This window comes from Ptychodera flava, chromosome 3 (genome assembly GCF_041260155.1).
Source record: "Ptychodera flava strain L36383 chromosome 3, AS_Pfla_20210202, whole genome shotgun sequence".
NCBI lineage: Eukaryota > Metazoa > Hemichordata > Enteropneusta > Ptychoderidae > Ptychodera > Ptychodera flava.
The window spans coordinates 8764086-8789384 of record NC_091930.1 but is presented as its reverse complement, the minus strand read 5'-3'; the positions used below and the strand labels follow the sequence as shown (position 1 = coordinate 8789384).

Below are 25299 nucleotides of genomic sequence, written 5' to 3'. Positions count from 1 at the left end.
TTAGCATTTTGACAAGAAACACCAAACCAAGATGGCTGAGATTGCTTCTGTGTATTTTGTTGTGTGTACCGATAACGACCATCAACACCTGCTGTCATAAGTGCTTCATTTAGTTTAGATATAGCATAGCTTATGTTAGAAATATTCTGACGCGAATCTTTTAACACGTCCAATACAGATTGAGATGTGAAATTTTCCTTAAAAGATTTTCTGCAGGTCTCCGACATGAAAAAGCGGACAGTGTTGGAGATGGTATTATCAGTATCTTTTTCAGAACGCCTTTTCGTATTTTGTAAACATTTCAGTTCACAGAGAATCGGAAGGTGATCTGAATCTATTCTGGTCAATACTTCAAAGTTGCTTACATAATTGAATAGTTGTGAAGAAACAATGACATAGTCTACGACACTACAGCCATTAGCAGTTACACATGTGAAATTTCCTGCTTTATCATTGGCTGATCGACCGTTTACAATACACAAATCGAAAATCTTACAGGTGTTTAGTAAACACTTGCCGGATTCATTTATCACTTCGTCTTTGGAATTTCTAACTGAATGAAAATCTGAAGGTTTGTACATGGAGTCATTGAAAGGAAGATAATCAATTGAATCATCGTAGATGAAGTCATCCTCAGAGCTTGTTCTAGCATTGAAATCACCTCCTATGATAAAATAACTGTCAGGATATAAACTATACAATTCCACTAACTTGTTTTCTAAAGCTAATATATTTTCTAGACTACAATCTGGTTTGCAATAACAGCATCCGAGTACGATATCTTTTCCAAATTTAAATAAGCTTTTGTCTATATGAAGAAATACACAGTTTTCTACGTCGCTATTTATTTGATTTACTTTCCTAGTGTAATCCTTTTTGACATAAATAGCACATCCACCGCTTGGACGCCCTTTATGATGACGCTTTGTGGCGGGAAAGCTAAAAACAGCATAATTTTTCAAGAAGTTTACACTATCTTTACTAGTACAAAAAGTCTCTGTCAAACCAATCACATCATAACTTGAACAAAACGAAATAAAGTCTTTATCATTTAATTTTGATTTCAAACCTCTAATATTCCACATTAAGATCGACAGGTTGGTCCCTTTAAAGCCTTGGCCATATCCCTATCTTGCTGGTTGGTTGACATGAGAGATATTTCCTGTCAATTCATCGACGGTATAGACTGTTTTCAATCCCTGTGGGTCAATAGTGATCAGTTTATCATACCGTAGGTGGGTAGTCAGTTTCGGATTCTCTTCAGTCAGAGACTTACGAAATTCCAATAGTCTTTTACGAATATTACGTACTCGCCGAGAGAAGTCTTCTCCTATGCTGATATCGGTATCTTTCAAAAGCTTTGCATTCGATAAAACGTTAGATTTGTCCTTGAATTTCGTGAACATAGCGATGATCGGCTTCGCTCCTCGGACCAATGGCGCATTAACGATTCGATGCACTCGTTCAAATTCTACATCTTCATTTATATTTAGGTTATTCTTTAAGACATCTTTCACCTTTTCTTCTGAAGATTCCCAACTCTCTGGATAATCATCTTGATTAATACCGTAGAATAATAGGTTATTCCTTCGGCCCCGGTTTTCCAAGTCATCTTTTGCTCGTTTCAGCTCGCTGTTTTCTTTCTTCAAATGTTCTAGCGTTGCTTTTATTTCAGTCAGAGAGTTGTTGTTGGATTCTAGAGTGTTTGTTTTTGCTGAATTTTGTTGTAACTGTTCTCGAAACTCGGTCATGTCATCCTCAATGCTATCCATTCTACTCGAGAGTACTGCTAACTTCTGGTGGACGGATTTGGATTCGGCTATAATTTTGTCTAGTTTCTCATTTATACCTACGATATCTTCTTTTGATGATAATGATGATGATAATGATGTTTATGACGATGATGAAACTACATAATTTTCTAAATGGTCCAATTACAGAACAAGAAGTTATAAAGTGTCTAATGGATTTAAAAGCTAACAAAGCTCCAGGTCCAGATGGAATTCCGAATGAGTTCTATAAGTATGCAGCTGATGTTATTTTACCTCTGCTTGTAGAGCTTTTTAACTGCATATTTAATTCAGGTATTTTCCCTTCAGAATGGACCACAGCGATTGTAATTCCTCTTCTTAAAAAAGGTGACAAGGGTGATGTAAATAATTATAGGGGCATTTCTCTTCTTAATTCTCTAGGAAAAATGTTTACTTCAATTTTGAATAACAGATTGACAAAGTGGTCTGAAAAATCAAATGTGATTTCAGATTGTCAAGCTGGGTTCAGAAAAAACCACAGCACTATTGATAATATTTTCGTCTTGCATGCTATTATTCAAAAATATTTAAGTATCAGACGTGGTAAATTTTATTGTTTATTCGTAGATTTCTCGAAAGCCTTTGACAGAGTGAACCATTCTCTGCTTTTGTATAAACTTATGTTACTAGGGGTGAAGGGAAATATGTATAAAATATTATCTTCTATGTACAGTAATATTAAATCATGTGTTAGAAGGGGTAATATAACATCAGAATATTTTGAATGTCCTGCAGGTGTCAGACAGGGCTGCATTCTGAGCCCTTTGCTATTTAGTTTTTTCATTGAAGAACTGAATGTAATGTTAATGTCATCACGACAAATTGGTATCCAATTAACTCAAGAAATGTACGATCTGTTTGCATTATTATATGCAGATGATATAGTAATATTTGCTGACTCTGTTAGAAACTTGCAGAATTTAATAGACATTCTCTCTAAGTTCTGCAATAAATGGTTGATGAAAGTAAATCTAGATAAAACAAAGATTATTGTATTTCGCAAAGGAGGACATAGAGCCAGCTATGAAAGGTGGTATTTGGGAACACGCTGATTAGTGTAGTATCCTATTACAAGTATTTAGGTTTACTTCTTTCCTCACGTAATACATGGTCTAAAGCAGTTCACAATTTAGCAAATCAAGCTAGCAAGGCTCTAAATGTACTCTCCATTGCCAGATACAAACTCAATCACTTTTCGTTCCATTCACACTTTAAGTTATTTGATGCCATGATATTACCAATTCTCTGCTATGGTTCTGAGATATGGGCTTTCAGTTCTATGACATCATTGAGAAAGTTCAAAGAACATGGTGTAGAAAACTTCTAGGTGTCCCAACGCATTCAGTAAATGAAGCTGTGATTGGTGAATGTGGCCGTCTGCCAATTTATTTCCATACATTAAAACGCTGTATTCGTTTTTGGGTAAAACTTATTGAGATGCCGGATGTAAGGCTCCCTAGACAGGCTTATTTAATGCTTTATAAACTGGACGCTCTTGGTAGGCATACTTGGGTTACATCAATCAAACATATTTTATTCTCATATGGTTTTGGACACGTATGGATTTCTCAGGAAATAGGTAATACACAAATATTCTTTTCAACGTTTGAGTTAAGAATTACAGATATTTTAAAACAACAGTGGAATGGGCAACTTGGTTTAAAACCAAAATTACGTACATACGTACAGTTCAAGAGTTTACTTGAACCTGAAAAATATTTAACACTTATCTGTAACCGCCATATCTTACAAATGTTTGCTTGCTTCAGGTGTTCTGTTCTTCCTCTCGCAGTAGAGGAAGGGAGACATAGTAATATTGAACCTTTGAGAAGAGTCTGTAAGCTTTGTTGTTCTGAGAGTGTTGAAGACGAGTATCACTTTTTACTGCTTTGTCCTCTATATGCTCAATTGAGAATTGATTATTTACCAAGTGATGTTATTAAAGAACCAAATTTTCATAAGTTTGTAAAAATTATGAATGAGAAGGACTCAACAAAATTACTCAATCTTTGTAAGTTTGTTTACAAAGCTTTTAAACTAAGAGAATCAGTATTGAAGTCCCGTAACATCACATGACATACTCCATCTTTTTTGCTGTTGTTATTTCTATTTTTTCTATTTAATTCTGCAATCTGTGTTATTGTACATATTGTTTAGTACCTTTTGTTTTGCTTGCTTTTGTATCATTCTTTAATACTTTCGACAGTGTATATTGCTACAAAAACCCCTTTGCATATGGGCCGGAGGCCTTGAAATGCAAATAAACGTGCACATCGTGCACCTGAACTGAACTGAACTGCAAATATTCATTATATCGGCGATTTCATCACTTTGTAGATCTGAGTAAGTCCGACTTCCTAAGTTCGACACCAGCTTCGAAAAACAGACGAAACTATATAGATTTGTCAAATCGCGAATAAATATGTTCTGATACATATCGGAGATTTCGCAACCTTAAAGATCTGGCCAAGCTCGACTTACACGGTAACACATACAATCAGTCAATCATTCCGTATCATTCACGAACCAAAAATTAATTTTAAGCGACTGATACAGAAAACTCTGTTTTAGAAACGTAGCGTTGAAGGATCGCAGGGTCACTCAGTCTCTCCAACCCAGTTCGGGGTCTGTACAAGCACAGTGACTCCCTCCGCTGAATCATACACAAAACGCAAGCAACCAAGATATGAACGATGTTTTGAGATGCTTTCTAATTATTACATATCTTGGACAGTTTAAATTAGTATGGTTTGATTTCAGTCAGGGAAAAGTAATACTCGATGTCAGAAATATCGCTGTCCGAACTCTCCATAGTCGTCTTACGAACGCGCTGAACTGTTCACAGTACTCCTCCAGCCAGTGTGCGAAATTAAGAGAAAATAGCTTCAGGTCTAAGGACCTGCACCAAGCCAAAGCTTCAGGTCCTTACAGAAAACTGCCGGTCCTCAATAATGGCAGTTGTTAACGACCATTAAAGTCAACTTCTCCACCATACTATGCTTTTGAATGTTGTAATATTTAATTTTTCATGTCCTTTTATCAATAGAGTCAGTAAGTATTCACTCCAAAGGACTATTGTTCACATAGATTGCAGAATAGTGTAGGTGAATGATCATGAAATATTCATGTACATGATCTGACATGATCTGGAATCTGAAAAAGATCACAGCCCTCATCTTCCTCACTGTCATGCGCACACATTTATCAATGTTTTCCACCACGGGGGGGGGGGGACTACGGGACTAACAGGAGAATTTGACATTTTTTCTAGCCATGTCAAATCCCCCACTCTCGGACTATAAAATGATGTCAAACACCCAGGGGCCGGGGAATACAGGCTCATGCACTGGCTACATGTGGCTGATGAAAGCGAGAAATTTTGTCTATCGTAACTTTCTATGGGGAATGGTGTTCTCTACATTGCTGTGTACAATAGCGCTGTTCACAGTTACACGTTTGTTACTAAATATAGCTGTACGCGCGCGACATCGGACACGCAGCTTGAAATGCGGACAAATTTTATCAATGTTGCATACATGGCCGTTTTTGCAGCTTGTACTCTGAGTCGTGAATATGCCTTTTAGTATTCATTGTTACACTAGCAGTCGCCTACTAAGATTTGTTTTCGTCGATTTTGCATGCGCAATTTCAAAAGCGTAATCTAAAATGCGGACAAATATTTATTTTTGCATATTAATGAAGACAGTGACGTAAACTGTGAACAGTCCTATTGTACACAACACCAGGGCATGTGATATTGTGATTTGAAAATGGTTGGCGAGCTGAAATAATCGCAATCATACAATCCATAATCCAATAACACTAGGTCAAAATTGTAAGACAATAGTTGTAAACATAGACACAAAACAGCACAGAACAGACAGTAAATAGACGGTACACAAACAAAGTCAAATTCATGAAAGAAAGATATATGGACCTCTGGCCAAAAGACCAAGAAGTGATGTCAGGTGTTTCGAAAATAGTAAGTGCATCCTGTCCCACATGTGGCACCTGCCATATATCAATCTTTAAGTCATATAGGTAGTGGTCACTAACTTAGGCCCCATGTCACCGATGCCATCAGTGATCATTTGTCGAAGAGAGATATTGTATTTATCTACCAGCTTGCGATACCTGCCAAAAAAGCGTTTGAATGTAAAGACAAGTCTTGCTCTGGTGTAACCTTGATTTAACAGTTTGTAAGAGAGACGGCCAGGTCTTTCTACAAAATCACCATATGAACTGCATGCTCTTGCATATCGAATAAGCTGGGAATGTATACCCCATAAGCAGGTGAGAGTGGAATATTACTGATGAGGTGTGGAAAATTGATTATACTAAAGTTGAAATCATCTCTCTTGTCATATTGCGTTGTAGAAAGGTGACCATTAGAGTCAAATTCAAGTAAAATGTCCAGATATGAAGCAGAAGAGGCCGTTTCTGAACTTTCTTTAATCTCCAATTCTGGAGGATAATCATAGCGAGATATTTCTTTTGAAAAGTACTTCTGAAATAAGCCAACGCAAGTAGTAGAAGAGTGAGTCAACAAATAGGTATCCTGAAAACAGTCATGAGTATAAAGGGTAGTGTATGAATATTTTTTATGCAAACATTGATCACTACGACTTTTTTATTGTAATGTAAAACAGTAGGGAAAAATACTTGGTGTGTATTTTGATATGACGTATGGATTACTTACAAAATTTAAAAATAAATAAATAAATATGCTTAAATGTGGCATATGCTGCATTCATGAAGAAACAGATGAATTATACTTTTAATTAAAAGGATAAGTATCGTAACTTTTTCTCGATTATAGAAATTGCAGACAACATGAATGGTACACGTCGCCACTCGCGGAATCCGGAATGAATGCATATTTTCTGATCGAAAAGTTTGCTGGGTCTCATCGCCCTTTGAAAGCTTAAAGTTATTAAAATGACTCTGAAAAGTTTGGCAGACCTGACGATACTGCTGAAAACCATCGATCAGTTAATCAGTTAATCGGTTAATCAGTTAATGATACCGTAAAATCTTAAAAGACGTAATTTTTTGAGACATTTAGGCCTACAGTCCATTATGACGCTGAGTTTTGTCTGCCTGTCGTAAAACGGTATACATCGAAACAATTTGAAGCCCTACTCTCGGCCTCTGAGAGTGTAAACGACGGATCGTGCAACTCGACAAAACTGTTAATGATAAGGTCGCTCTGTTTATAAAATGTACACTTGTTATCACGATATATCGTGGTAAGAGTCAGCCTTGTGAACTTTGGGTAAAGACCAACGAGCAAGCAAGATGTTCTAGCGATCCACAAACAAACGCAGCGAAACTTGAACTTGACTGTCGACTGCAGGTAGTGCAATTGGGCTGTCGTGTAACATCTAGTCCTTGTTCAAAACTTGAGGTAAAAAATACCTCCATGTTCAAAACCAAATATATTTAGTCAACAGCACTGTTCTCGTAGTAGGTTTTTTGTCTTAAACTTCTCTGTGAACCGTTTATATGTTTTGAACGCTTCAATGGAAAATCAAAGCGAAGAAAACGGAGTCAGTTTGATAAAATGAAGGGCTGTATTATGTACATTTGTGTACATGTAAATTCCGAACACTTAAAGTGTGGAACTACTGAAGTAGTACTGGGTGTTGTTATCATAGGACACAGATGTGCTAACATTACTAGGGTTACTCTCTCTACACGAGTATTATTATAATATTATGTCACATTGTTGCACCAAAATCAATAAATTCCATCATTGCTAGAATCTGTATGCAAGGACATAATTCATACTGATCTGAATGTAATCAGTTGCACCGTGTTATGCGCGTCGATCGGAGGGGTTAGACTTTTCGTAAATGTAAAAGTCGCAAGACAAAAAATACCATGTTGCGACATTGTCAACTCCCGTCACCCCCGGTCTGGTGTACCATAGAGATTAAATTCCCCACTACCAGGACTCGAAGTGCGATCAATATCCCCTGTTGGCCCGCACTCCCACGGTGGAAAACATTGATAGGTGCATGACATTCAAGTCTGAATCGCATGATTCAGAGTCAGTCATCATCTGCATCTGTTACAGGCCTTGACGGAGAAATTATCATCATTTATAACAAATTTCAGTCGGTCATAAGGACCGACATCTTGCTAAAAACTTTCGGCCCGACGAGAAATCTGTCAGTCTAGGACCGTCGGACCGACGTTAATTTCGCACACTGCCTCCAGCTGCAAGCTACAATCGTCTGTATTGCCGATGACGTCACGCACGCTTCTCCCATGAGCCCTTTCGCGCCCATGGAATTCCGGGCTCATTTCCATAAATGTCGTCTACTTCAGGTTCTCTTTTCGTCGTGCCGTAGTCGTCAGCGCGTGCAATTATGTTGCAAATTTGAGCTGCATTTTACTCAAGGGTGATTTTGGAAGGGATAAACTGTCAAATACGCTGGACTTAGGTTTCCCTTTAAGCTCTATTGAGTTTTGTCTTGCTATAATTCAAGATAAGCGAGTGTATGTCAAGTTGCTGATTTACAGTCGAAAAGTTCACAATCTGATCATTAAACTTTATACAAATTGAAAATATTATACAGCTTTACACTTGTCCATGAGGGCTATAGCGTCCGTTTCTTACCTTGAGGGGCTTGCGTTACCAGAAACACATCGCTCTTCCATTGGCCGTACGCCGAGGGTTTTAATGTGCTTTGATATTATGCGCCAGAACAGTCCACGTGACAAGTTTACATGACGATTTTCGCCACAGTGATAACAGTTGTACCTATTTCGTACAAAATCATTCTTAGCATACCTTGCAACACCCTTGGTTGCACTTGAATTTTCTCCGATGAGCTGTTTCAGTTGCTACGCCGTTGTTTCAAAGCTGCATGTGACACAAGGGACCAGACACTTTTCCAAATTTGGACAAAAACTATTTCTCTAAGGAAATAGCCTTTCAAATTTACCGTCTGACGTCACTTTTGTCCATTCTGTGGGGACTAGACGTATATGTTTTCCAATCGCGTGACGCATTCTGGCGAATCGCATGTAGCATGTTATGATATCGTTTATGTACGATTTGTGCACATTTCCGACAGCCAGCCTATGTTAATGTGTAAAAATGTTACCTTTTTCATTGATATAAAATCCTTGATCTTTAATGGGAGGAGGGGGATAAAAAGACGTTGCCCAAGCCGGAATGATACAGAAATAAGAAACAGAAACTGTTCAGTATTTATATTTGTATTTTCCAATATATATAAAAGAAGCTTTATTACTAGGACACTCATAAATTGTTTTACAATCACATGATGTAAATAAATACCTGTGTATCCGCTTAAACCAATTCGAATGTTATTTTACTATTATGTTTAAGTCGGCTAATAAAACACATTCAGTGGAGGCGATAAAAAGACGCGTTATCACCCACACGACAACGCATTGCCTCTAAAGTCCGACGTCCCGTGCGTGAATTTTGGCTCATTGTTCATTAGTCGTCGCTATTCCAATTCACTGGACCGGGTTTGTATGAAGGTAGGTCTATAAGTAGCGTAATAGCTATGGTTTAAAACTTCAACTTGGTTATGAGGGAGTTGAAGCTCAACTGTTGACGATAGTCTGTTTTCGGAGTACATTCATCCCTCACCGGCAACGATAAACGTTCGGAAGGTATCGATTCGTCGACAGGGCAGGATTGTGACTTCCCCTTTGAATAATTGCATATGCTTTAAAAATTCTAATAATAAGATAGACAACTTTGTTTCTCAATATATATTTACTTTGAGTAAGATACATGTAACAACAGACCTATTGTCATGTTTTTAGGGTTAATCGAAGTAATCAATTACATCCTTGGGCGGTTTACGATTAGATTTTTACTGGTTGACGACATGTAGGCACCAGCGATAGAGGATGCATAATACGAATGGAGTTGAATATCCTTTACCAGTGAATTTTATATTATTTTATATTATTATTAATTTAAAGTTCTTGCGTTGAACGTCAAAATGAACTTTTTGCTAGCTGCTGACTCGTGTCTAATCAAAACCATGCTATATGACGTTGTTATGAAGTCTTGATCAATCAGATCTCATTTTTTTGCGCTTTTAATATACTCGTATGGTATTATAGGTTACTCATAAAATACCGGGTTTTATGTCGGAGTATATCGTGCAGCGAATGTATAGTCCTCGACGCTACGCGTCTCGGACAATACCGACAATAACTTTATTATCATACTCCTTTTTAGTCAAACTTTACAATTGCCAAAATTAAAGCGTTTTTGGGATGCCCATCGCGCACTGCACTGAGCGATCGCAAGCAGACTGGGAAGGCGTTCAGCGCGTCCGCTAAGCGCGCATAACGAATTTGAACCCGCTTAGCGCAGTGCACGTGGTAGAAATTGTAGGTCAGCAGCGTAATTTCACTCAAATTCACAGGTTTTGGATTGACGATTATTAACTTTGTGAAGTACTGAATGTTTACAGGTATAATTTTTTAAATTCAAAATCATCTCCCTTTTTCTTCTCGTTGACGTCAAGGTGTTTTGAGGTCAAAGGTCAAATAGCGTCTAATAAATCATTGTATCTCGTGTCTGGGTTATTGGACTCCGCGTCCCCTCATACCTCACTTACTGTACGACGAAACTCCATAGGTTACAGACGCAGGTGTATAACATTACATGGTATAAAAAAGTGTATGATCAGTTAAAAATAATCAGATCAGTTTTCTAAACAAGGTAATTAGGTAATTTTACAGTCAGATAATCATTAAAAATAACCTTTGGTTTTTGACAGTTTAATGTGCTATCTCTCTAAGCCTAGACCATGCAAATTTAAGCGAACACCTGCTACTGCGGGTTTAGGATTCGGTGTAATACTCAAATCGCTAAGCGACAACACTTTGATAACGTAAGGTGAGGGCTGCTTGTTTAGTACACTGAATAGAAGGGTAAACACCAGCTGCCCTTCAGTATTGTAATGTAAATAACAGTCTACCAACAGAGCTTAGTATTTTATGATACCATTATGTACTTTCAAGTCAAGACAAGAAAATGTGGATGTTCACCATCGAAAATTTCTTTATCTGAAATTTGATTAATACAGATGTACCTTGAACAGACGAATTGTATTGATTGTTGTGCTTGACTCGGCCTCACATTGTATGCGGGAATAAGGTGGCACGCTACTTCTGTACTTGAAGCAAGTTTTCCACAGACAATATTGCGTCAAATCCTGCTGATGGTCGTAGTTGATAATTGCACCTAATGCGAAATCAGTCCGTTTTCGTCCGCGGCTAGCAGAAAATAGTTTTGAGATCTTTGAATGATGATTGGCATTGAATAATTGGGTAATGATGATGATTGGATGATCCGAAAATATGAAAAACCGTTGTCGTTACAAAGTTAAGACATGATCGTGTCTTAAACATATTCCTTGTATACGAGGATTGATTTAATTTAGACTAGCGGTTTTGAGAGTGACGTCTTCACTATATTACTAGTTGATAGGGTGCTATACGTTGTGAGTTCGTATGCTCGGAGAATATACAGACTTTAGAAACAACAGAAATTCATGTTAATAGTCAAGTGTGTCACATTTCACCTATGTCAGATTATTATGAAGAAAGTGACCGAAGTGAAAGAAATACAGCCAACTTAATGACACTTTGTGGCTAACTTACCATTGACTCGGTGAACAAGAGTATGCAGAGACCGACGCGGCTTTAACGCGACTCGGTCGAGACAAACCGTCCTTGAGTCGACCTAGCAAATTAAGATTGACAACTCAAAACTGCCCATAATTAATTTGTCCTAAAGCTTAGGCCTTATTCTGTTTTGTCCTGCTATAGTCAACATAAGTGAGAGTATTTAATTTACTGATTTATGACACACTGTGTTCTATTTCATATGGTCTTGCAGTCAATCAAAAGTAAAAAAATCTTATACAAGGTGACAATATTAAACACCTATTACCTGAATATGAGGGCTATGGCGCCCGTTTACTACCCCAAGGGACCGCGCGTTATGAGAAACACATCGCTATTCCTATTATAAACGTGTCTCTCGAGTATCATTGATAAAGCTGGTAGTATTGAAATAGGCCTGTAACTACTAACGACATGCTTAGGTCCGCCTGTGCATTGAGAAAAATACAAAAGGCAAGAGGAAGGAACTGGCAAACGGGAATAACTATAGGTAAACGGACGAGTAGGAGGCGGTTTACGGAATTTAACGGTACAGTTTGCCAGTAAAACTCCGAGGCCCGTAGGGCCGAGGAGTTTTATGGCAAACTGTACCGTTAAATTCCGTAACCGCCGACTACGAGTTCGCTTACTGTGTTATACCACGACTTTGCCGAGTTTTAGAGCCTTGTTTGCACGCCGGATGTTTTTTATTTGTAATTTTAGTGCAGTGCAAGTTGAAACTTTGGCAGGAAAACATTGACGCGTTTTGACACCTTGTTGAACGAAAGTATAAAAAAATAACCCATGATTGGATAAAACAAAGTTGACATGTGTTGCTATTGTAGTGCGATGACGTGTTGAGCACCTGGTTTGATTTGAATTGTATGAATTATGTTTGATTGATTGGTTGGTTGAATGAAGTGAAAAGGTGTTTGCAGATCGACGTTAGAGTCACGCTTTGCTCATTTGAGTCGAAAACTTTGAGCAGCATACACGCAATTGTCGAGTCGCTCTGCGTATTTCGATATGGCGGATGAAGTACAAATGAAAGCTGTATCCGGTGCACTTCAACTACCAAAGCCAAAGATGGAAAAGAAAAGTCCCCTGTCACGCCAGTGCTAACGGCCACAATCGGAAGACCAAGCTACACAGCCACGTCAGAGAAAGGCGCAACAGAAACTGCAAGTACAAAAAAAATACGTGTAGATCCACAATGACTGTGGTACTGCGTGTGTGTTTGCCTGTAGCTAGATTTAACTTTACCAAAGGCGACTGAAACCTCCACATTCAGTGTTTGACAACTGACTTTGAAGTCTTAAATTTCAGATTCGAATGATCGTGATAACAATAACCTTAACACAGAAGTGATATTTGCAATCAATACCGTTATTTCACGGTGACCTGTAATTGATTTTGAGATGTACAGTCGTGCAAAATTAATTCAGTCCGGTGATTCTTTTAAAGTGTCTTTACTCTGTACTTGATGGTGAAATAAATTTCTTCTGGTTAATGTCTCGCATTTGTTTTGTTTTTTACTCGTCGCCACGTGACTTTCTTTTGTTTAAAAGTGTCCATTTTACAAGTTCTTTTGTTTAAAAGTGTCCGATTTACTAGTAAACCGGACAGTTTTTAACAAAAGAACTGTCCGATTTACTAGTAAATCGGACACTTTTAAACAAAAGAACTTGTAAATCGGACACTTTTTAAACAAAAGAAAGCCAGGTGGTAATAATAAAATATTCGGTTATGGAAATTAGAAAGCATGGTTAGAACAATGGGCACGAGGCGGAGAGTGGTATAACATGTGTTTAATGTTTGTCCTTGAATCCTCAACTGCATAAAATCACGTACTAGATTGGTGGAAATCTGTCGAGGTGTGTCTGCATTTGCTATGGTATTTCAAACTGATCAAAATCCTTAATCTTTTTAGGATATTTTCCCAACTAATGACTATTACCGTTTCATGTCGTTCTGTCAGATATAACCTTGCAGACACGCAGCAAGTCAGCTGTCGTGCTCTCCATATGGATTGGCCAAGTTGACCTAGTCTGTCTCCCTGACAAAATCGCGGGTTAACAAACTATGTTTACAGTACAACATTTTGTTGTAACGACCACGTCAAAGTTGATGCAGACAAATTAGGAATGACACACTAAGTTATGTTGGCTCAAAAGGAAAAATCTTATTGCCTTCTTTTGAATTGATTTTTGATTGTCAAATGTTGGGGTGGTACATTCCTCGATGTCGTTCGTAAGTCCTGGCCCTGAGTCCTACGTATCGTGCTATGAAGTATAAAGTGCAGCAATGGTAAATTATTGGCAGTCGCTATAAAAATACATAATTGGGCTTACTGATAAAACACTTCAGATAAGGCTTTTTCTGCCAAGCTTGTATCTGGGGCAGGATCTTTGCTAGAATAAACAAAGTTTGGTGACAAAGAAGTTTTTTCTCTGCATCTTTACATTGAACAGTCTCTTATTTCTGTATCGTTCCGGCTTAGGCAACGTGTTTTTATCGCCCTTCGTCCCATTAAACTTGAACATTACCTATCTAAGTAGTATCTAAGTAGTATGAAAGACTGCGCTTGTACTAATCACGTGAGCCAGTGCTTGGGAGTGACGTCATATAATTCAATAAAGCTGTAATACAACTTTTGAATACAAGTTAATTTTTTTTATTTTGCAAGACGAAATTTAGTTGTTTGCACAGACAGAAAATAATCGTGTATGAAATATAAATTGTGGTCACGCGAATAAAAGAAGCTTTACAACTAGGAGACTCATAAATTACTGTTTTGCAATTACATGAGGTCAATAAATATCTCTCTTTCTCCGCTTAAACCAATTCGAATGTTGTTATTTTACTATTATGTTTAAGTCGGCTAATAAAGCACATTGGGTGCAAGCGATAAAAGCCGTGTTGGCGCCCACACAACAACGCATTCTCATTGAAGCTAGACGTTCTTTGTGTGATTTTTGGCTCGTTCTTCCTCAGCCATCGCGTTACAACCTATTCCTATTCACTGGACCCGGTTTTTACCAAGGTAGGTTTATAAGTAGCGTAATATTGACTGGTTTAAAGCTTCAGCTTAGTTATGCAGGAGTTGAAGCTCATCAACTGTGGACGATTTTACGGAGTACACTCATCTCTCAGCGGTAATGATAAAAAACATCAATTCGTCGACAGGCAGGGACTGTGACTTCTCTTTTGAATTATGGATACGCTTTAAAATGCTGATACACTTGATATAATCTAAATATTTATTTTTTTCTTTGCAAGATATACCGAAAAGCATGTAACAACAGACCTATTGTTGTGGCCTCTCGGTATAATCGAAGTATTGTCGCGCTCGTAGTTAGGGGAATTACGAGTTGAGGTACCACTTTGGCTCGTAATGTTTCCATTAAGTGAAGCTGACATACCAAAATGTAGATTGTAATACAACCTTGTACTTTATTGCAAGATGGCGACCGTAACGTTACCGTCCAAGGTCTGATCTCAAGTGTATCTAGTCTAAGCTCTCTACAAAGTCAAATACATCTCTTAACTTACATAAATACAAAAGTTATCACGTGGTAGTTTTCCCGCCAGTCTTTGATAGGTTCTTAAATTAAATGAGATCACACCATGGGATATCCCCTTCTCGATTGTTCTCACTTAATCCTTAACCAATAATTAATTAAACTATCACACTATCGCTCATATGCTTCTCGTATGATCTGAGTCAATGACCTTCACACGCCTTGGCCACGTGAGGGACGCTTCAAGATGAAATCTTCCCAGGGAGGGCTTTACAGTATAAACCACTCCCTGAGACGGTTGACTACCAGATTTTAATCTTTTGACAACATATAAGGTTAGGCACAAGCAATAGCGTATGCACATACGGAGTTAATTTGTCAAAATCGAGTTGTATACCTGTTGGAAATGGAGTTCATTGTTATTGTATCACTTTATCGATCTGAAGTTCCTGCGCGGACAGTCAAGATGACGTTTACTAGCTGCTAGCTCGTGTGTGATTCGTTGGGGATGGACGTATCTATTTTCCCGTCACGTGACATATTCTGGCAGATAGCAACACGGAATTAACATGTGGCGAGTTATAACGTCGTTTAGGTACGATTTGTGTATATTTACGACAGCCAGCCTATGTTAATGTGTAAAATATTACCTTTTCCATTGAAGATTTTAATTGTTCTATCAGTCACTGAGTCCTCCAATAACGCACTTGGAGGAGTTCGTAACCATAATTGTTCACATATATAAGTTCTCAAAATCCCGTAACAAAATTATTTGTATCAGGTACAGAATTCAAAATGCTAGCACGAAATGTTGAATTTCAACATTTCGAATGCCTATAAAAACCTTGTCCTGTCTTGATGTAAAATGTGCCGCAACTTATGTTATTTCAAATGACCCCCGATTCTGCCGAGTTAATCTTATCCCTACAACTGAACGTTTTCTGAGTTCCGCTGCTACTATTTAAGACAAACCATGCAGTTAAATTATCCTTCGTAGCTTCGGATCATTGCATTAGCGATGATTATCCCATCAAAATGGTCAAATAATCATTTTATTCAAGGTAATACAACTTTACAAGGTCCATGTGACGTTTGCAATTAACAAAGATAAGTAGGCTATCCTGAACCACTAATAGTAATTGGATTGTACCAGTTGTCCGGAATGTTAAGCGTACCCTGCTAGCATGCTACACCCGTCACGACTGGTTCTAAGATTGTCTGAATTGTATGAATGATACCGAATATTAATTACTGCAATAAGTCAACGCCATGAATGTTGTCGCTAATCATTTTGTCGTATTTGGCCACAATGTTGTCCCATCTACCATACAACATTTTGAAAGTACTGACAAGCCTTTTTGATATACTTTGTACGAATTGCCTGATTGTACTGTTAACTGGTTTAACTCTTATCTGACAAATCGCCGGCAAGTTGTTAACTACATGGGAAGTATTTCTATTAGACATGATGTTACACTAGGCGGTCCTCAAGGCTCAATTTAAGGCCCTCTTTAAATCATGATTTTAATGAACGACATGTCTTTATTTGTTGCTTCTTCTACCTTACTTATGTATGCAGATGACCAAACAATGTTAGCAAAGGGTAAATGCATTAGTGATGTTAACGATGCAATACGAAAAGATATCACTCCTATTTCAAATTGCGTTACTACGAATCATGCGAAATAATGCCAGAAAATCAAAATGCCTTCTGATTACAACCCATTCTGAACCCAGTAGTTTAAATGAAACCAACACTTCATTATCTGTACAGGTTGCTGACACTTTTATTCCTCAAGTACAAAGAGCTGAAATTTTATGGGTAACACTTGTTGAAATCGTATCATGGAACGTTAATATAGATAATTTATGCAAAAACTTGGTCAACGAATTGGTTACTACGCAGATTACGTCGATATATCCCTTTTGATCGTCGTATTATCTTATATCATGGTCTCATACAGAGTACTTTACATTATTGTTGTGTTGTTTGGGGTAATGCAACGGCAAATGATCTTGACAAGTTTATACTCTTAAAAAACGGGCGTTACGCACACTTTTTGAGTTATCAACTGATTTTCTCTAAAATGCTTTATTTCTACATTTAATGTTATTTCGATTAGACAAAATTTTTTAATTTCGCGGCACTTTTAATTTTCAAATGTATGAATGGTTATGCTCCACAATATTTATCTAATTTATTTACTCCACAAAGTAATGTTCATGATTATTTTACACGCTCTTGTGCACGTGAGAATTGTCATGATACCAAGATTTGTTTTAGGCACTGGACAACCTAGTTTTCATTTCCGTGCCACGAAAGTTTGAATTCATTACTGATTGAAGTGAAAATTTTGACCAGTCTGTACACATTCATAATGTAAACTGAAGAATATGTTAAAGAATGTTCCCCTTTAATATACTTTTGTTTTCTTGTATTGACAGATGTATTTTTTTTGAAAAGTGTATGAGCCCCGATGAAAATTAATATTTCAGTAACTCGGCCGCTCAGTAAAAGTGTAAATAAATAAAAAAAATAATTATGCATCCCTGTCTCACTCGTTTTGATACCGATGAGTTGTGTCTTATTTAAAAATCGGCATAGGAATCACACTCTCTACAATATCTGAGAATATGAGAGACTTATACACCATAAGCAGGTAAACAGCGAATATCACTTGACAAGTGGGGATAATTTACAATTTGAAAATCGAGATCGTCCGTTTTGTCATTCAGCTTAGTGTGTATTCCACGAGTACCTACTTGTTGAAACAGATCGAGATAGGAATCTGAGTTTTTACCCTCGGTTGTTTCTTTCATTTCAATGCATCTAGGTAAATATGATGTGAATAATTTGATATGTCCTGATTGTCTAGAATATTGAGTATCATCAAAATATCTTTGCGTGCCGTAAAATCGTCTCGTAAGTTTTTTGGACCCCGCTTTGTAGAGGGATTGCAGGAACTCTGCTCCATATGAATACAATATATGATATACAGTATACACTATTATGATAGATGATTTGGCGTTAAGCAATCTGTCCAAAAGGCACGACACGGGCCTTAATTGCAGTTTGTAGTGTGACGATCTTTCAAACAACACACCGATTGGAATTGATATAGGATAATAACATAGTGAAGTAATGTCGGTTTAATCTAACAATGTGAGCTAATCAGCTTTTCGTTTTTCTTTTTTGTCTTTTTAAGCATTACACTTGGTTTGTGGATACGTTGTATTATTATACACTACTGCCGTAACCTATGGGACTTGACCGTCCAATAACTTTCCGTATTTTGTATAGTACGCGGAATCCCGAATACGGGAGACGCGCGACGCGCCTGTTTGACCTTTGACCTAGCAATTATCGGATGTAAACAAACTATTTTACGGTGAGTTATAGACATAATAACAGCTTCCACCAAAAGTATTCGTAGTATAAGGTTTAAAACACGCTAAACACAAAACTGAGTCTAAATGCAATTGATTTTTATTTTTAAAACTAATTAAATTGAAAACATTCAGCGAAGTTTTGCTTGTACTGCAGTGAAAATTTATTGGCTTCGTGCCAACGCAAGGGACTTGTATAAGCTTACGGAGCAGTAATCGCGCGCGTTCAACTCATATCGCGCGTGCCGCATCCTCAAAATTTACCATAAAATTAGTTTATATGGACGATTAATGGAGGGAGGTGTATAATAATAGGGTTATACACAAAATACGGCCCTGTATGGACTCGGGCTCAGTGAGTAACGTATTGGACTCGCCTTCGGCTCGTCCAATACGTCACTCACTGAGCCCTCGTCCATACAGGGCCGTATTTTGTGAATAACCCTATAATATTGCAACATTCAGCTAATGCGAACCTAACACTTTTGATTAATTTGAAATATGTAACGATCCAAGTATCCCAAAATTAGTTCCAATCTTGTTCAACCAAACTACAAAAACAAAACACACGTATTACATTTTCTCAATTTGTGAGTAGTTGGTTATGATATCGCAATAACGATGGTGTTGGTGTATGTTTTTCGTTTCGAAAACTGTGCGACATTTGCATTGTCATGTAGTATTTGAAATTTCGTCTTTCTTTCAAGAAAAACCATATATGGTCTAAATATGTAAAATTCCAATAGGATTTATGCAAGTGTTTGGCGGAAAGTACATACACCGGTGAGAAACCGAGCTCCTAGTCATGCCTGCTTTTCTTTCCTGTGCCCCAGGCATCAGTAGTGATAAATTCGTCACACAGATAAGGAGAACCTCGAAGTAGAGCAACATTATGCAACTTGAATTAAACAATCACATTTCAGAGTTGAATATATGAGATTGCAAAATTCTCAAATACACATGATTATGGCCTGAGATTACGTGCACCAGCAAGAACCAGACATGGAAAACGACAACAAAAACATTCGTTACGAAACGGTTGCAGCCATCGACATGGATACTATATCGAATCAAAAGGACAAGGTGGGTATAATATCATTTCAAATTTCTGGGTATCAGTTGATATCTGGTATTTTCCGTATAAACTGAATTTGCGGCCGACTTGTTTTGACTCTGACCTCTGAATAGAAAGGTTTGACGGATCACATGAGGAGAGATTGAACAAAAGTTTAAATCCGACACTTTCGAGGCTGGAACTGCCTTAAATTCATTACAGTGTTTTTCGCTGTGTTTTTGCATCTCTCCTTTGATCTCCTGAACGGGAAGGGGGGGTCAAAATATTTAAACTTTATCTGTATTATATTCATTCTTTAGGATTCTACAAATAAAAGAAATATCAATTTAGTTTAAACCATGAATTAACAGTTTTAGTGAAATAAAGATATATATATTCGTTACATATCCCTGGATTCGCAAATTCTTGTTTATGTTTTGTTCTTTTTGATAAAACAGCAAAAAGATATAATTTGGAGATTCATCAAGGACAATAATATTAAACAACGAAACGAACAAGGCGACGGAAAAGAAGATGTAGACTCGTTCGGAGAGATTGACTTTGTCGGATTTGGACAGTTAACTACCACAAGAAAGCCGGTAGGTTGTACCATTGTGTAAAAAGAGTGGACTACAAATGTGAAGTCAACATATAATTTGCGATAGAGTATTTGCGTTAATAGCAATTGTAAATTAGAGTTTGTCGCAATAAGTTAAAAAGTACTGATGATCGTCAACCATAAAGGCGTTCTACAGAAGGAATATAATTCTGTCATTGCAAATTCCCTTTGAAATATCCTCTTATTTTAGCCCCTAATGACTTAGTAAGACTTAAAATTCTTTGCCTAAAGTGTTTTCCGTGAAACTTGAAGTTCCTTGTCGATGGCATTTTCCGTCTATGACAAACGTCTGTCAAATGTCTTCATTGGTGTTGTCCGTATTCAATGAGAAATCGGATACTTTTCTACACTTATCAAAACATTGCTATTATAATCTGAAGGAATGAAAATATAAATTTTTCAAATCCATCTTACTCCTCTATCCAAGAGTGTCTTCTTTTTAGTCAATACAGTAGCCTAGTGCCGATCAATAAATCCCAACCATGTATAGACGAGCATGGTGCCACCTCGACATCTTTTGATATCTTGTAATTTTCGAGATTGGTGCCACTATGGGCATCAAGATATGCGAAAGACCGTAACTCAGCTCCAATCAGATGCTGAGAGAGTAGGTTTTGTGCCCCGAGTCAAGGTATTAATATTTTCCATTTACTGATATGAATTGTGTCATTCCCCCATGCACAATGTACATTGACATTCAAAATGGACGTCGAATTCTAGGAATGCCGTCATTTATGGCCTGTTGTATGCATGCTATGCTGAACACTTCAAAACGTCTCGGCTTTGATGCAACAGACAGAATTGTGCGATCCAAACTTCTGACATCGTCCAAGAATCGAGGTTTTTTCGTTATTGTGACACATATTAAAATTTAACTTGCATTATGGTCATGCCTTTTTGTTGAATCTGAGAAGGCAAACAGACTGTTTGGTTTGGTTGATGAGACAGTTGTGAAAGCGTTTAAAATTTTAAAAAACGAGACGATGTCATCCTCAAAGTAGTCAACTAACGAATGAGAACAAGAATTAATCAAACCCGCCATAAAGGCCATTTCAAATTCTTATCATGGCGTCTGTAATTTACTGTGACTACAGATATTACTTGATGTGCACGACAGATTATACTTCAGTACTATTTTACTATTTTCCAGTACTGTTTTATTTCAGTACATTCGTGTGGCTGAAGACACGTCTGTTGAACACTATGGAAGCTCATGATTGACAAGTGGGAGATTCCTAAACCGAAAATGATCATTTCTGTTACTGGTGGCACAACAAACTTTGACTTCGAGGATGACCGATTGAAGATACTTTTCAATCAAGGATTGTTCAAGCTGCTATTAGCACAGGTTCGAATCGGTGGTTATGTTAAAGTTGTGTCCTGTTTAAGATAGACAAACAGATGGTTTACATGAGAGATAATGCATCTGCTTAAACTTAATCTTTGAAACATGCTTCTGAGTCTTCGAGCGACAGCCAGTGAATTGATTTATCCTTACAATTATTCCTTAGAATAACACAGATTTTACCTTTGTCCTATTACCACCTACGCAAGTTTCAATATTCATTCAGTGATGCGTTACAATGTGTACAATGAGAAACCGAAAGAAACTTTGTCACAGCCGTTGAGTATAGACATTTTTACGTATCATAATAATACTTTTTGTTACCCTCGCTGATATTCTACTTATCAGATGCCTGGATCGTAACTGGTGGAACTTCGGTTGGAGTAATCAAAAAAGTCGGCAAAGCGATTAAGAAAGAAAGTGAACGCACAACAGAGAATGAAGTAGTCGCCCTGGGCATCGCTACATGGAATGTCATCGACAATAAAAAAGTTCTGACAAACACGTCAGTAAGTAAATTATCAAAATTTCCAACCAATTGTAACCTTAAGCGAGACCTAAATAACTAAAATCTCAAATACCTATACCCTTAATGTACTTTTTTATATCTTTGTTTTGTATGTGTTCTGTTTTAAATTCTGCTCTATTCTGTTAATGAAATACGTGTGCGTAGCTGTTCTTCTTGTCAACATCGTTTGCGTTTAATGTAGAACGCGCCTCGTAAATAAAAGGCTTAAAATCTTGCGCAGACTTCCCTGGATGAACCTTTCCATCGTTATCTTACTAAATCAACATTAAAAATCGGGGATCACCATGCATCGTTTGGAACTAGCGAAACAAACTACCCAATCATCTTGCGATATTTAGAATGAAAAATGGCCGCCATTCCTGTATTGACTCCTTCGAGAACTGAGACGATGAAAGGATTGACTCCTTTGAGAACTGAGACGGTGAAAGGTTTTCTTTCTTTAAGAGCTTCAAAATGAGCTCCTTGAGAGGTAGCTCATAAAAATTGTAGAAATTTGAAATTCCGACCAGCTATTTCCGCGGGGCGTTCTAACTTAATGTAAATGTTTTGTTCTGAACCCTAATATTTGTCCCGACTACTATTCAATTGACATTATGAATACACAAACATTGGATATTGACATGTATAGCATCTGCAATGCTAACACTAATAGGCCTACTTACAACTTGAGCATAACTCAAAGAAGTGCAAAAAGTACGCTCATGTTCTTAAAAAACAATGAACCGATCATTAAAAAATCCCAAAATATTGAAGTCAGATGTCTTTACTGAAATATAACAATCTATGGTGTCGTAGTTTTAAAACATTGATGTAAAGAATTTTGGTCTTTCCGAGGACTCCCTCTCCATGGAGTTCATATTTGATTCCGGAAAGGAAAGAATTAGGTATGGCTCATTTATGCTCTGGTGTCATAGCTTGCATTTATGTTACAGGAAGTTCTTCAATAAGACAATAGTTTGTACTTGAGTAACAAATTTAAAGCATGCAGTGATTAAAAGTGCTCTAGGGAAAGCAAGCAACGCAAAGTGTGTGTGCTTATCGACCTAATGAATTAACTTTCCTCACAACGATGCAAAGTCAAAGAAAGGATGCTGGCCAGCAAAATACGCTGAGCGTGATCTGAAATGGGAAGATCGCGACGGATTCAAACTAAGAGCACTCGACTGTAACCACACACACTTCATACTTGTTGACTCTGGCGAGAAGACATATGGAAAGGAGCTTGAGTTGCGGGCTAGGCTCGAACGATACGTGGCAATAAACGATGGGAAGAAAAATGGAGAGATCGTTAAACGTATGTATATATCGGTAGAGCTGATGCGGACGTCTTCCTATATTGCAAGGAAGATTTTGATTGTACTTTTTTATCTTCAGGAAAAGCAAAAGCCAAAGAAAAGTCTAATGGTGCCTTTGATATTTTAGACTAAAAGCTCTCTGCGATGTCCGACGGTTAAATGCTGTTGTAGTTAACATGATCATCTTAATATCTTTTGTTCACGGTTCTTACTTCAGTCTCACGAAACCGGCAATAGTTTACAGAAATCGAACAACATAAGGTTTCCAATTTTCCTCGACGCCAGAATTTAATGTAACACTTGCAGCCAATTGTTTTCATTGTCATTCATTTAGCGGGAGTTGTCATCGCATTATTAAGTTATATTAAATATTGACTATTGTCTTTTGTGAAAATAAGATTTAAAATCAACACACGTATCCTGGTTTCAGCAATAAGTCAATCTTTTAATCATAAGCGAATATGATAATGCCTGAAATGGATTTTATACATAAAGCAAGTCAATCTAGTGGTCCAAAGTAACGGTATTTGTCTTGCAGGTACCAAGAGCCAACAGGAGGAAAACATTGCCATACCTGTTGTATTGGTGGTTGTAGAAGGTGGATGTGGAACCTTGGAAACAGTATACAATTATGTTAACCAAAACAACACTGGCGATGGTGTAGAGGGTCAAGCTAGAAAATGTATACCAGTAGTTATAGTTCATGGAAGCGGTAAGGCTGCCGATATCATCGCCGAATCTTTACGTCTAACGGAGGAAGTGGCCTTCGAGTAAGTATATCAAATAGTGACTCATTTAAACCTATATACCATGTGTCAGATTTTAGATTAGAGATCAGTTAACTTCACATAATTATGATGTCGTGATTATAAAACTCTATAGCAAACCTTAGATTTCAGTTGCTCAATTCTAGCCTTCTGCATGTGACTTTTAGATTACTTTAGTTCTTTTGTAGTTATTTCAGAATGTACTCCAGTTTTGAGATAATAATGTGACCAGGGATACAGTATCAAATATCCTAACATCCATCAGCATTCGGTGATCGACCTAAGGTATCTGATAAAATATTTTGTTTTGCTTCATGTTCTTTAGCGATGCTGTCAAGGAGTTAAACGACGACATACATCTTATGCTAGGCAATACCGAAAGCAAGTCAGTGGAGGATTGTAAAACCTGGTTGAAAGAAATCTGTGGTGACAGGTCAAGAAAACTGGTACGCTGTTCACGTGATACAACAAATAAAATCAACATCGATTTGATATTATAGTTGTTGCTTTCTATAAAACACTGGCAAAGGCCAATTCATACATACCCATGAATGTATTTGAAGATGATTGTCATTACAGAAAAGGTGATGTCGTTACAGAAAAACCATATTGCATACTGGTATGCATTGGCAGGTCTAGGCAAATGACAGCTCTATGCCATACTTGAATTTCAGGTTCCTTTTATTCTATATTTGTTTGTATGTATTAATTGTTCCTTTAATTTTCATTTTAGGGGAATTATATATCTGAACAGTTAGCGTTGGTTAACTTTAGTGTTTATTTTCATCTTTTTTAATTAAATTTTTTTTTAATTATTATTTAATTTAGTTGTTTGGTCGGTTGTTTTCTCTGACGGTTTATATGCTAACTTGTTTATTTTTCTTTCAGTTAATATTCAGAAATCTACAACAATTTTTCTGTTTCAGATTTGTTTAACATGAATGGGCCATGTAAAAATTCGCTTTCAAATATCCACACGACTGGATTTCAGAGTTGTTAAAACAATATTTGCTTAAATACAGAATCCCTTTTCCTAGTCGTTTATCTCATTTACACCAAATAATCCTGATGATACCTGTTCCAGCAATTTCTTAGATACTTACTTACCTAATTTCTTAGGTATTTATGGTTGATTAGATTGACAAGTATGCAATTTTTTTTCAAATCCCTTTCAGATAACTGTATTTAATATGGACGATGCCGAGTTGAAGGATATTGACAGAGCCATCTTGCGTGGTGTACTGCAAGGTAAGTTAAGTAATGAAAAGATAAATAACATTTTTCTTGTTGAATGTTCGT

At 37.2% G+C, this 25299-nt stretch overlaps 2 protein-coding genes across 2 annotated transcripts in view; one reads left to right on the top strand and one right to left on the bottom strand.

Annotated features, from left to right (window-relative positions):
• Positions 1–1127: 1127 nt before the first annotated feature.
• Positions 1128–1772, bottom strand: LOC139130317 (uncharacterized). Its single transcript, XM_070696073.1, has one exon. It carries the CDS (start codon positions 1770–1772, stop codon positions 1128–1130), a length of 645 nt encoding a protein of 214 aa, XP_070552174.1.
• A 7456-nt stretch (positions 1773–9228) lies between these two features.
• LOC139129487 (transient receptor potential cation channel subfamily M member 1-like) overlaps positions 9229–25299 on the top strand; it is a 28573-nt gene continuing 12502 nt past the window's right edge. The window contains exons 1-9 of the mRNA XM_070695122.1: positions 9229–9332; positions 19315–19474; positions 19904–20044; positions 21231–21412; positions 21758–21918; positions 23016–23232; positions 23772–24003; positions 24326–24446; positions 25176–25248. The gene's annotated coding sequence lies outside the window, so the exon portion shown is untranslated. The remainder of the gene's footprint in view (positions 9333–19314; positions 19475–19903; positions 20045–21230; positions 21413–21757; positions 21919–23015; positions 23233–23771; positions 24004–24325; positions 24447–25175; positions 25249–25299) is intronic.

What these genes read in the sequence shown, in the direction of transcription:
- LOC139130317 (XM_070696073.1), bottom strand. Translation starts at nt 1,772, where the DNA reads ATGGATAGCATTGAGGATGACATGACCGAGTTTCGAGAACAGTTACAA.